This window comes from Macaca thibetana, chromosome 8 (genome assembly GCF_024542745.1).
Source record: "Macaca thibetana thibetana isolate TM-01 chromosome 8, ASM2454274v1, whole genome shotgun sequence".
In the NCBI taxonomy this organism is placed as follows: domain Eukaryota; kingdom Metazoa; phylum Chordata; class Mammalia; order Primates; family Cercopithecidae; genus Macaca; species Macaca thibetana.
Genome location: NC_065585.1, coordinates 12968770 through 12982442, shown reverse-complemented (window position 1 = coordinate 12982442; position 13673 = coordinate 12968770). Strand labels below are relative to the sequence as shown.

The 13673-nt window shown below is 43.7% G+C and overlaps 1 protein-coding gene across 1 annotated transcript in view; it reads right to left on the bottom strand.

Moving 5' to 3' along the window:
- KCNQ3 (potassium voltage-gated channel subfamily Q member 3) overlaps positions 1 to 13673 on the bottom strand; it is a 360731-nt gene that overhangs the window by 36275 nt on the left and 310783 nt on the right. The window contains exons 7-9 of the mRNA XM_050801594.1: positions 12187 to 12282; positions 9955 to 10049; positions 3141 to 3167 (exon numbers count right to left, since the gene is read on the bottom strand). Coding sequence (XP_050657551.1) covers positions 3141 to 3167; positions 9955 to 10049; positions 12187 to 12282 — 218 coding nt within the window. The remainder of the gene's footprint in view (positions 1 to 3140; positions 3168 to 9954; positions 10050 to 12186; positions 12283 to 13673) is intronic.

Sequence of the window (13673 nt, the reverse complement as noted above, 5' to 3'; positions counted from 1 at the left end):
AGATCAGTTTCCTTATAAGTAAAATAGAGGTACAATTCATCCTTGAATTAGGTCATCTTTTATAGTCACTCAGCAAATACTTGTGGGGTACATCTTACATTTCAGGCAGAGTATTAGCCTTGTGGAGCTCATGGTCTAGAGAGGAAGAGATGATTTAACAGGTGTATATATATAAATCTGTATCATATTTATGTCATATATAAAGTAAGAACTTGATTATATTTGCGTAGATATATAACTTTTAAATCAGTTTATTTGTATAGATATATAATAACTTTTAAATCAGATATATAATAACTTTTAAATCAAGCCCATAGTTGCTTATAAAGCTGTCACTTATGAGGGCTGTGTTGACTGTTTTGATTTATGAGGACTTGTTTGAGGAATAAAAGCTCAGTTGAATTCTTACAATGAGTGGGAGATTGGCTTTGATAATTTTATGCTTCCTTCTCAGGATCTCTGATTCTGAGGTTAATCAAAAGGAAGACAGCCAACTTCTACTGTGGGCTTACTAGGGACCCAATGTTATAAAGTATATATGCTTTATTAGGGAAGTTCTGAGTCCTACCTCAGGGCATCATGTGTTGGGCATCTAAACTAGGTGAGAAGGGATGGGAGGGTGTCAGCTGCCTTCACTTTCATGAGAATCAAATAAGATGACATATGTAAAATGCTTTGCATAAAATTATCAAAGCCAACCCCCCAGTCATTGTAAGAATTCAGCTGGGCTTATGTTCTACAAACAAGTCCACGTAAATCAAAACATTCAAGGCAGCCCTTATAAAGTCATAGCTTTACAACTAAATATGGACTTGAGCTCTTTCCAATAACCTAACTGGAAAGTCATTTTTCTTATCCCCAGTATAGCACCAGCATGTTAAATTACAGAGAATATAATCCTTTCATCAGGCTGACAAATAAACAAGGGTATGGGCTACCTATGCTAGAAGGAGGCAATAAGGTGAATTCCAAATCTGACTCTATTTAGAAATATCAATAAAGGGGCTGGGCACGGTGGCTCATGCCTGTAATCCCAGCACTATGGAAGGCCAAGATGCGCGGATCACCTGAGGTCAGGAGTTCAAGACTAGCTTGGCCAACATGGTGAAACCCGGTCTCTACTAAAAAAAAAAATACAAAAATTAGCCAGGTGTCGTGGTGCTCACCTGTAATCCCAGCTACTTGGGAGGCTGAGACAGGAGAATCACTTGAACCCAAGAGGAAGAGGTTTCAGTGAGCTGAGATTGTGCCACTGTACTCCAGCCTGGGCAACAGAGCGAGACTTTATCTCAAAATAAAATAAAATAAAATAAAATAAAATAAAATAAAAAGAAAAATATGAATAAAGGAAGGCTGGAACACCAGGTAGCTGTCAGCCTGTTGAAGAAGCTATTGTAAGGTGGAAAATGCACACAAGCAAGTGTGACTCTAATGTACACGTACATTCCTGACATTCTGTAGTCACCTGGTTCCCTGCCTCCTGGGTAAAGGAATTGATTCCTCTGTTGACAATTCTTGCATCCCATTTCCAGATCTCATTTCCACCTCTAGGCTGTGCAGCTATAATCACACCTGGCATCTCACCTGCTAACGCATCAGCCAACCTGACTCTGTCCCAACCCTGGATGAAGGAGACTGAGTGACTTACATAATGATTTTGCTCTTCTTCTCTGAGGAGGGTGAGCCACCAAACACCCAGCAACTCTGACTCGGAGAAATCATGGGATAGATTTTCCCTCTGTGCTCCTAGCAGAGTGGGGACTTCTTGAAAGGGACATGAACAAGTTGATGACAAGATATCAGAAGCCCCTCTTCTAGAGAGGCATCCCCAAGAAAGCCTCAAAATGCATCTATCTGAGTCCTAATTAAACCGGAAGTGCTGAATCCAGGGCACTATGATATTTGCATGCATATTTCAATGAATTTTGTTCATGTCTGTATAGAAAAGGCCCTAAAGGTAGATTTAATAATTCACTTGCAGTGTCAAAATCTGCACGATTTAAAACCCTGTTGGTCATGAAAGAAGGAAAGCAAAGAACACCCTGTTGGGAATCTTGAGACCTTGATCATCTACTCCTGGTGCTTATGGGCTGTGTGATGTGGGATGAGCCTGTCCTCTCCAGGGACCTTGGTTTCCATAGAAATATCTGCAGAGATCTCTGTGGTGTCCTTTCACTCTGTCTCTAGGAGCCATGAGCTGCTGCAGATTCTCTAGTGAATGTCCCAACACCATTACTGTCATTCACCTAACCCTCCTTTACAAACTGCTCAAAGGCCCTTACAGTCCAAAGTGGGTCCAGGCAAGAACCACATAGTCCATTTGAAAACACACGCAAAGGAAACAGAACTGACACCATCAGTAATTGCCTCTTCCAAGTGGGATTTTGTGTGGATGGGGCTTCATGGAAACACTTGGGAGGATTTAACTTGGCCTCCCAAAGGCCATTGTTCTCAAGTGGCTCCCCTATAAGGTAGTCCAGGGTCCTCTCACCTCCTCTGGCCAGATTCTGTCAGCACTAGAAGGAGAGCGTTTGGACTTAGTGTCCAGGAGATTGATTGTGAGGACTCACAAGTGATTTGTCAATAATAATAGTTTAAAAATGGCTTCTACGTGTCATATAGGCATATAGATAGATGTGGTTTACCGAGAAACCTCCACAGTCATGAGGATCATGAATTACAGTCTTGATTCACTTACCATCTGTGAGCCCAGGAAGCAGACGAAGTGATATATCATGCAAATAACATGATCTTAATATTCGGACCTGACTTTGAATTTTGGTCTTGCCACTCAATCTCAATCCAACCTCTCTGAGCCACAGTCTCCTCATCCACAAAGGACGATATTAGGGCCTATCTTACGTTGTGGTTGTGAAGACCAAATGAGATAACATATGCAGAACTCCTGACACAGAACCCAGACCCTCAATAAGAGGCTGCGGCCATGATTCCTATTAAGTTGCCCTCAGATCAACCAGAAGGAAACCAGGCAGAGGACTATGGTGGTCAGCAACCATGTGACCCCAAAAACTCCATCTTGGGACCAGCATGACCACCCATGGGGCCCTACACCATATGGAGCAGGATGCTCTGTCTTGACACAAAGATGGGAAGAAGGGAATTCATAATCAGAAACTTACCTGGATGCTGCCTCCAGCTGTTCTTTCCTGGAAAGAGGAGAGGGAGAAAAAATAAAGCATAAATTACGTGAAACAGCTGTATTCTTCCTTGAAAGATTGCTGCAAAGCTTCCCTCTGAAGATGATGGAGCAGAGTTGAGCTCTAGGACAGGATGGTCAGTGTGGAGGGAACCAACGAAGGAGGTAGGTTTACCCAGCCAGACCCCAGCCCATGTTACTCCCATTGGCTCTGAGGTTTTCAGGGCTCTTTTCAGCCACTCATTCATTCATTTATTCATCCAGAAAATGGTTGCTGAGCACTTACTCTGCCCCAGCTCTCATGTTGAGCTCGGAAAATTTGTTTGGTAGTGGGGACAGATCAAGAAACCAGGAATGTCATAATGTAGCAGTCACACACCCAACATAACTCTATCACCACCAGTGTCATCATAGCAAACACTGTCTTAACTCAATTAATCCTCATAACAACCCTATGAAGTACTATTATCATCCCATTTCCCTGAGGAGAAAATTGAGGCACAGAGGGGTCAAATGAATTGCTCAAGGGCTCACAGTTAGGAGACAGCAAAGTCAGGATCCAAACCCATGTGATCTGGCTCTGGAGCCCTCACTCCTAGCTGGGAGGTGCACCAGCCGTGCTTTACACATATTCGTGACTCCAAGCCTTTTCTCAGGCTCTCCTTCTGCCTGGAACTCCCTTCTTCTTTTCCCTGCCTGGAACAGTCCTACTCATCCTTTATGTCTACCCGGAGGGGCCCTCCTGAAGGTTCTTATTCAATTGTCCAAGGTCTAGACAGAGAAAATCCCCTCACAAATGGAATGGTACTCTGTCGTTATCACGTGGATCACATCACACTAGAATTACATGTAGTCTGTTTTTTGTCTTTGTTTTTCTTGTCTAAAATATGAGACCTCTGCAGCCCAGCACATGAGAGTGCTCATTAATGTTGAAAGAGTGACTGGCCTAACATGGGGATCCACAGGTGGGAGGCATGGAGACAGAACAAGAGAATCATGGCAGAGAAGTAAAAGGGCCAGTTGGAGAGTTAAGAATTTCTGCTTTGAGGGTCAGCTCAGCATCTGGTTACAGTGTGGCCTTGGGCTGGTCACACATTCTCTGGGCCCATTTCCCCAAGAGCACAACAAAGTGATGAGTTAGTTGATCACAAAGCAGGTGGATACAGAAAGCTGTGACTTTCTAGGATGTTCTAGGTCTCTGAGGCCAGGAGAAGTAGGAAAGATAGTAAGGGGAAGGAAAGGGCAAGGGGGCAGCTGAAGGGCATATTGGAAGAGAAGGTATGATACGGAGAAAGTTTAAAGGATTACACTGTCCATTCCTCTTTCACTCTCCACGATGAGTATTTCATGCTTCCTGCTCTACCATCAGACTTCTCTCACTTCTACACCTTCCTCCCAGCTGATGACCTTGACTGCCCTCTCACTGAGATCTACCCATGGTCTCACCATCTGGCCACCCACTGGACTTCTGTTTTGTGCCAGTGGATGAAGGGCCCATGCTCTTAAAGAAGGCCCATACTCCACAGACCAGGCCATCTCTGCTTCTCTCACCTCTAGTCTTTCCCCTCCCCCCATACGCACATTTATCCTTCTCTGCTAGACCCTTTCCATCAAAGAAAAAATTTTTGGCCTCACACCCACTCCAGCTGTCACCTACAATCACTGTCTCCACTTGCTCATTTCTTCATCACCCTTTAGTTTGTGTCATCTGGCTTCTGTGTCCAGTGCTCCACTGAGATTGATCCAGCCAAAGCCCCAGCAAACTCCAAGTCACAACATCCCATGAGCACATCCCTATCTTATCTTCACTACTCTTATGATAGGATAGGACCAGAGCAGTTGACCTGTCCAGTTAACCATTAGATCCCCAATACCAAATAGAGTTCACATAAGGGATGATCAATAAATATATGCTAAATGAATGGAATAAATGAATAAAAGGGTTTTAACAACATTCCAGAGTGTTCTAGATCATGGTTGCTAACAGTGGTTTCCCAGGGCAGTAATTCAGGGGCTTCCTTTTCCCTTCAGCATTAATACTCCCTTGCAGCCCAGATTCAATCAGCACAGACTGAACACTTGCTATGGGCTAGGGACTAAGACAACTACTCTCACACATTTTATTCAGTTTGACCATCCAAACAACAATCTTCAAGAATGGGTCTTATTATCAAAATGACCCTTGTATCATTTCATCATCATTTTATCCAGTTTTCTCCCTAAATAATATTTTCTTCCCAGAGATACAAAGCAAAATAAAAACATAGGTTTTGGCACAAGACTTGGGTTCCAATCTTTGTTCCATCATTTATCAGCTGAGTGACATTAAGGAAGCTAATTAATCTCATTGACTCTCTCATTCTTTACCTATAAAAGCGGGGTTATGAAAAATGGTTACCCCTTCTACGTATCTTCCAGGACATCCTAAAGCTTAAATAAGATAGTATGTATGAAAGCAGATCCAATGTTATTTGGCCATAGGAAATGACTAGTGCATATAGTCCCCTTTCTCCATTTCTAAGCACTCCAATAATCTTGACCCTGGTCATAAAAGGAACAAGTCCTGGTTACACAATGAACTACCTGTTCTTGCTCAAGTGTTTTCTACATCGTGGGCAAAGTCTTCTCATCTCCATTTCAGTTCTCATAGCTAACAATTCCAGGGCTGTGCTGTCCAATAGAGTAGTCATTAGTCACAGAGGGTTATTTACAATAAAATTTATAAATCTCTTCCTCAATTGCACTGGTAATCGTCAAATTCTCACTAGCCAACGAGGCTAGTGGCTACCATATTGAACAGTGCAGCTGTAGAAAATGAAAAATCAGACATAATTCCACTCTCCCTACCAGGAATAAAACAGTGCACGTGTTCTGTTGATAAAAAGCAATGTCTGATTTTTAACAGCTTCCCTCATCCCTGCTTGTATATAAGAATGTATCATCTGCCATCACTCCTACCCCAGCATCTTCCTTAAGTCCGTTCAGTCTCCACTGGTCAGCAGATCAGAAGACGTGGGTTTGCCCTTAGTTATGCCCAATATGATATGTGGCCTGAACTTCTTGGGGGTTCCTGAACTTCTGGGGGCCCTCAGGTTCTTCTCATAGAAAATTGGGTTTGGGCTTGAAACTCTTTGAAGTTCTTTGCAATTCCAAAGCAACAAGTTTATAATTATAATTTGTATAAAAAAATAAGAATGGACCACCACCATCCATCACTGCTAGCCCCCAAAACATAGATACTTGCAAATTAACAAAGAACTACACTAAGCTGAAAATTGTGATATGGCATCATGTTGCAGATGGGCTACGCTACTTCATCCTTCCAAACCTTTGGCAGGAATCTAAAATGGTGCAGCCACTATGGAAAACAGTCTGGCAGTTCCTCAGAAAGTTAAACATAGACTTACCAATCCTACTCCTAGGCATATACCCAAGAGAGTTGAAAACATATGTCCACAGAACGTGTATGTCAATGTTCATAGTAGCATTATTCACAAAAGCCAAAAAGTGGGAACAACCAAAATTTCCAACACCTGATGAATCATTAAACACAATGTGGTATATATAATCAAATATTATTTGGCTATAAAAAGGAGTAAGGTTCTGACAGACACTACAACACAAATGAAACGTGAAAACATTATGCAAAGTGAAAGAAACTATGCATAAAAGAAAGACATTATATGATTTCATTCAACTATGAAAGGTTCAGGATAGGTGAAATAAAGACAGAAAGTAGATAGTGATTGCAGGGTCTGGGGTGAAGAGGGAACCAGGAGTATCTGCTCATTGGGACAGAATTTCTTCCTAGGATAATAAAATTGTTTTAGAACTAGATAGTGGTGATTGATACCCCAATTTGTGAATATACACAAAACCACCGAACTGTTCACTTTAAAAGGGTACCTTTTATGGTATGTAAAATCCTCTTAAGGGTTGTGAAATGTATCTCAAGAAAGTTGTTATTAAAGCAAGCATAAACAAAAGACAAGAAAACCTTTCGGAGGTAGGTGAGAAAACACCAGTGTGTTGTCAGCTACTTCTCTGCCATTAACATATGGAGTGGGTTGGAATTCAGGGACATTCTTTTCCCAAGGGACTGCCTTGCTTCAGAATGGTTGCTAAATGAATTTCTCTAGGGATATTATACTTTTGTCCTTGGAAAAAGAAAGAAAGAAATGTACTCTCTTAGTTTAAAAACCATCCTCATATCACAGCAGCTGTCTGCAGCACAATGTAGTCCTCCAAGTCTCTGACAGCTAGGACAATGCCTTATTTATAATACATCAACCCAAAAGAATGGGCCCATTGCCAACACTTTGGGATGCATACCAAATGGAAATTGTCTTGGTTCTGCATCCAAAGTGTTCTTGTTTGAGTTCAAGGGCACTGTGGTCTCTTACGGGGAAGTCATCTGCCCATTCTAAGAAGACTCTGCTTTATGCTATCCCAAATCCTCAATGATTATAACAAGGATAGCATTGTAGAATCAAATGGAAACACGTAAGTCACTGTCTGAGCAAGTAAGTCTAGTTACAAGTAAGTATACCCAAACTTTCCCAGTCTTTTATTGAAGACTTGCTTCCTCTGACCTCTCTAACTCTCCCACAAGTCATGGGTCCCTTTTGCCTGTTCTCTTTCAGGTCCTCCTTCTACTCTGCCTTCTAACTGCTTTTACCTTGATCTAGGCCCTCATTTCCTCTTACTCTGAACCCTGCAATATTTGCTAGCTGATCTCCTTGCTTTGACTTGAGTCCATAGATCCATCCTCTACACTCTTTGCTATCATATTCCTGAAAAATGGATCTACTGATGTCATTCTCTGGCTCATCTAGTTTCTCATTGCCTTCAGGATCAAAGTTAGATTCTTCGGCAAGTCACCCGTGACCTTCCATGGTTGTCCCAGTGAATAACACATACAAGGGATCAAAAATATTAGTGGACCGAGTGCCCTGAGTGCCTTGAATAGAAAGTGGCACCTGCCACTAGAACCTTTTCAGGAGTGAAAGCAAGATAGGAGGCGCATGGGGGTGGTGATCAGGGGCCCAATATTTTAGGGTCCTGGAGGTGATGGTCAGGTTTTGGACTTTCTTTACTTTGTCATGGTCACTGACTGGAAGGTTTTATGCAGGAAAATGAGTTGCAATTCTCTTCTATTTCCATAATCTGGAGATGGGAGTAGAAAGATTAATTGAGGATAATGAATGTGTGTGTGTGTGTGTGTGTATGTGTGTGTGTATGTGTGCGTCTGCAGATGAGCTGTGGCTGGGCACAGAGGGAGCCCCCTATCTAGTAGTATTGGGTTATATGAGGGTTCACTGAACCTGTAGACACAATGACAGAAACTTGCTTTGAGGCAGGTTCCAGCCCCAAATATGAGGCTAACTGTCCATCTATGTTTCTTTCCAAGTCAAGGGTTCTAGGAGTCCAGCACACTATGCATACACTTAACAATCTGAACTCAGGCCCCCAGTATCAAAAACAAAAAAAAAGCAGTCTGTTCTAGAAGCTCAAGTGGTGAAAAGACCATGGGCTTTGAAGGCCTCCAGATGTAGTTGACACTGGTTCAGTGTCAGAGCCTGACTCTGCTAGCTTCTCTGAAAGTAGCCTGGGAGTACAAACCATTCAGCCTGGCTCCAGGTGTGGACTCTGGGCCACCGGCTCGGCCCCACCCCAGGGGCTCCTGTTTAGGATGCATTTACCATCACATCTCCATCAGAATTGCTGAAAGTGGAGGCCAGATCTACCTTTGCACAATACCCCCATTGAGTCTGATGCACCTTAAATCTTCTGACTTATCTCATAGGGTAACTGTGAGGATTAAATGAAATTTGAAGTCTAATGCTTAGAGCATAGTGGACATCCAATGCATATTAACTTCCCTCTCCGTTTTCCATAACCATGGAAAAAGGTTATTGTTTTTCTCTGAGATCTTTAGTTCAATCTCCCACCTCTGAGAACACGAAACAGCATCTCTGGGTGACCAGAGGACTCTTCCTGCTGTCCTCTTCCGCATTTCCTTTCCTGGAGTCCAGAGTAGTCTGTGGGTGCAGGCCATGCCCAGGTTGGAGGAACATCCAATATTTCAGAGTGGCTCATTGTGTGGGCTGCCTACTTCCTCAACCCACTGATCCTGCTCACACATTGATTGGACCTTTCCTTATCAGCCACTCCATGCTGGCTAGCTGGGAAGCCCTGACTGCACAGAGGAATCACCTGGGGAGCACCAAATATACTGATACTGGGGCCCCAGCCCTGGGATTCTGACTTAATTAGCTTGAGAAGTGGCATAGGAATTAGATTATTTTATCTTTCTTTCTTTCTTTTTTTTTTTTTTTTTTTTTTTTTGAGAAAGGGTCTCACTCTCACTCTGTCACCAAGGCTGGAGTGCTGTGGCACAATCTCTGGTCACAGAAACCTCCATCACCTGGGTTCAAGCAATTCTCCTGCCTCAGCCTCCTGAGTAGCTGGGATTACAGGCACACACCACCATGCCTAGCTAATTTTTGCATTTTTAGTAGAAACAGGATTTCACCATGTTGGCCAGGCTGGTATCGAACTCCTGACCTCAGGTGATCCACCCTCCTCGGCCTCCCAAAGTGCTGGGATTATGGGCGTGAGCCACCACGCCCAGCCAGAACTGTTTAAGCTCCCAGATAATTCTAGTGTGCAGCCCAAACTGGGGACCACTGCCCTGAAGAGTGTTCTCCAGGGAACCGTGAGGCCACAGACACGAATACAGACCGCAGGAGAGATGGCTGGTCATGCCCTGAGCATTCAGGTGAGTCCCCACTTGCCTGAAGAAAGGAAAAGAGACGACTGATTCATAAAACCTCCATGTCGCCACCAGGTCAATCCTGTTGGGGTTGGTAGCATAATACCTCCAGGCAGCCTGAGGGGCAGAAAAGAGGGGCAACAATGAGTGGGTACCTCCTGAAACTTTCGCACAGAATCCCACACCATCAGAACAACGTTTAAGCCCTGGACTCCTAAGAATTTGAATGTGCATTGAGTCAACATGCAGAAAAACCGAGATTTTTGGCTTTTTGAAGCTACTTTGGGAAGAAAAACTTCCTGACCATCTGGGAGCTATAATTGGTGTTGTGGTGAGTGGGGGAATGGAGAGATGAACTGGAGTAGAGGGAGAGGAGTGGTAGGCACAAAATCCCTGAAAGGAACAAGTAGCAAAGGCCGGTGTGATGGCTCATGCCTGTAATCCCAGCATTTTGGGAGACCAAGGTGGAAGGATCGCTTGAGGCCAAGAGTTGGAGACCAGCCTGGACAACATAATGAAACTTCATCTCTACAAAAAAAAAAAAAACAAAACAAAACACAAAGCTGGGCATGGTGGTACGTGCCTGCAGTTCCAGCTACCTGGGAGGCTGAGGTGGGAGGATAAATTGAGCCCAGGAGGTCGAGGCTGCAGTGAGCCATGATCACACCACTGCACTCCAACCTGAGTTGTAGAGTAAAAGACTCTGTCTCAAAAAAAAGTAAACAATAAAATATTTAAAAATAAAGAGAAACAAGTACCACTCTTTCCAGAAGGTTCTCTGAGACTTCTCAGTCAAACAGATAGGAGAAAAGAGTCTTTTGTATCATTTCTGGGTGCAAGAGAGAGCCTAGGAGATGTTTTGACACAAATATCCTAGAATCTCTAGGATTCTCTGATGGTTTGGGGTGTGGGGAGTTAATGGGACAGGCTCTTGGAAACTGAGACTGGCCTAAGAACCATAATTTGCAGGATGACATCACGCACTATCTTGAATCAGGCACACAGAACCACACAGACACTCGCTATGACTGGAGAAAGCTCACGAGTGGGTGGCCATGCCCTCGCAAGCAGACAGCTGTTGATAGGACACTCTGCTTTCCTATTCACTGTGCCCTCATCTCCAATAACCCATTAAAACAAAGCAGGAACTCCCTCTGAAATAAAACAGGGAACACTTCTGCCTCTCTCATCACCTCTCACTGCTCCCTGCAACCCCCAGCCCATGTGAGGCTAGTGATGGAGACAGAAGGCTGGCAGTTGCATGTCCAACATCCTCTGGTCCATGGTTGTCTACTGGGCAGCACAAATGGGAAAAGTGGTTTAATATTTTGCACATGTAATGCATCTCTTTCTCTCTTAGCTTATGGGATCTCTGTTTGGCAGATATGACAGAGACTGTTCTCCTTGTAGCTGATTGCCTAAGCACCTGGACATTAGGCTGACTCTTCCCTGTGGGTCCCTAGGTCAAATCTGAGGGGAAGTAGAAGGAGAAGAAAGCCTAGTACAGCCTCAGGTCCACACCAAATTCTCATCTCCAGCACACCATCAGTAAAAGAGCTGAGGCCAGGTGCCACAACTCATACCTATAATCCCAGAACTCTGGGAGGCCGAAGCAGGAGGATGGCTTGAATGCAGGAGTTTGAGACAAGCCTGGGCAACATAGTAAGACCTCATCTCTACAAAAAATAAATTTAAAAAATTAATCAGGTCTAGTGGTGCACATGGTGGTGCACGTGGTGGTGCATGCCTGTAGTCCCAACTACTCAGGAGGCTGGGGTGGGAGGATTGCTTGAGCCTGGGAGATGGAGACTGCAGTGAGTTATGATCGCACCACTACACGTCCGCCTGGACAAGAGGGTCTCAAAAAAGTTCAAAACACCACCATATCAAAAAAAAGCTGACAGGTTGATCCTTGAGTTCTGTGTCTACTTCTTGCTTGGCTTAGAAACTGAATGAGTGACAGGATTGTCACCTTCAGTACACAGAGGAACAAGTGAAATAGACACCCATGGAAATGCCCATAGCCATCCACAAGTAAGCATGTGCAAGCAGGCCTGCTCCTGCCTGGGCACATTAATACACACACACACACACAGACACATAAGACACACAGACACACATGAAATCCTGGGTCCTGTCCCAGTTCATGAGTATGTCCCCTCCACATGTGCACACATGCACACACACACACACACACATATGTGCAGATGCATGGATCTTAATCCCATTCCAGTTCATTCCCAGGCCGACAGACCTGAATGAGCTCAGCAGCTGGCTTCCTCCTTTTCTCAAAGTGCTTCTGACGGTGTTGCTCCTGCACCTTGAGGGCCAGCCCAGACCCCAGGATGCCCTGGAGGGAGAGGCAGGCAGGAAGTCAGCCCCCAGCTAGACTCTCCCAGCATTCCCGCTCCATTGCCAGGGTAATGGGGACTGTAGGGCTGAACTGTACTCCAAGTCCCTGCGGTGACAACATTGTACAAAGAGGGAAGGGAGAAAGAGCCCTTCCTTCTCTTGAAGAGACTAGGGAGCTTGGTTAAGTGAAATGAGCCTTGAAGTCAGGAAGACCTGGGTTCCAATTCCGACACTGCCACTTTCTGGGTGTGAGGGCCTGGGCAAGCCCCTTAGCCCTGTTGCATCATGTTTTTTTTTTTTCCTACAGGGATGTGAGATAATAATACCTAATGCATGATTTTGTTAAGAAAAAAGTGAGATAATCTGTATAAACTGCCAGTAAGGAGTACTGCACAAAATAGATGCCCAGTAATGTTAATTGAGTTTTAAAAATATTTTAGCTGCTAGAACTCTCACTTCATACTTTGACTATAGCCAGAACTTCCCAGAATTGGGACCTGTTTTGATTTTCAGGTCAGACTTGCCAGTGGATTAAGTGGCCAGAAACACACTCTTTACAAGCTGAAAGAGAACTTGAAGATCTTGTAACATTCCTGTGGTCCTGACTCATCAATGAGAAAACTGAGATTCAGGAAGGTCATTTGCTCAAGGTCAAATAGCTTAGAAAAAAAAAAAAATCAGACAAGGTAGGGCTGTGAATAGAGAAAGAACATTGCCAATGCAAGAATGGAAGATGAAGTGGGTGGCAGGGAGATTGTTACTTGAAAGTTTTTTCAAGCTTCGTGATTAAGAGCCAGGGTTTAGAACCAGTGGACTTGGGATTCCTGGCTCTACAACCCAATAGCCTTGTGACTGTAGAAAATGTACTAACCTAATTAAGTCTCAGGTTTTGTTTTTGAAAAATTGAGATTAAAAACAGCACCCAACCCATAATGTTGCCATGAAGATTAAATGAAATAATGTGAGTAAAGCATTTGGCATGATTCAGGCACATAGTGTGTTCAACAAATGCAATCTGTTTTCATTATTATTACATATCTGGACACCAGGCTTTGGGGAAGTTACTCTATCATATATAGGTCAAGGCTTATTCTTGAGAGAAATGTATTTTTTACATAAGTCAGTAAGTAACAGGACAAGAAAAGGGAGCTCACATAAATGAAGGCCCTGTTCTGTGCAAGGCACTGGGAATGCATGAATGAAAAATATAATCCCAGAACCCAAGGAGTTCACAGTCCTCTGGGGGAGTCAGATCTGGAAATGTGTAATCCTAGCATAAGGCCAGAAACTCCTTTACATAAATATTCCCAGGGTTACGCCCAGAGCGACTAACTCAGCCTAAAGAAGGCAGCATTGAAAGAGGAGTTGATGTTTGAAGAAATTTTTGGC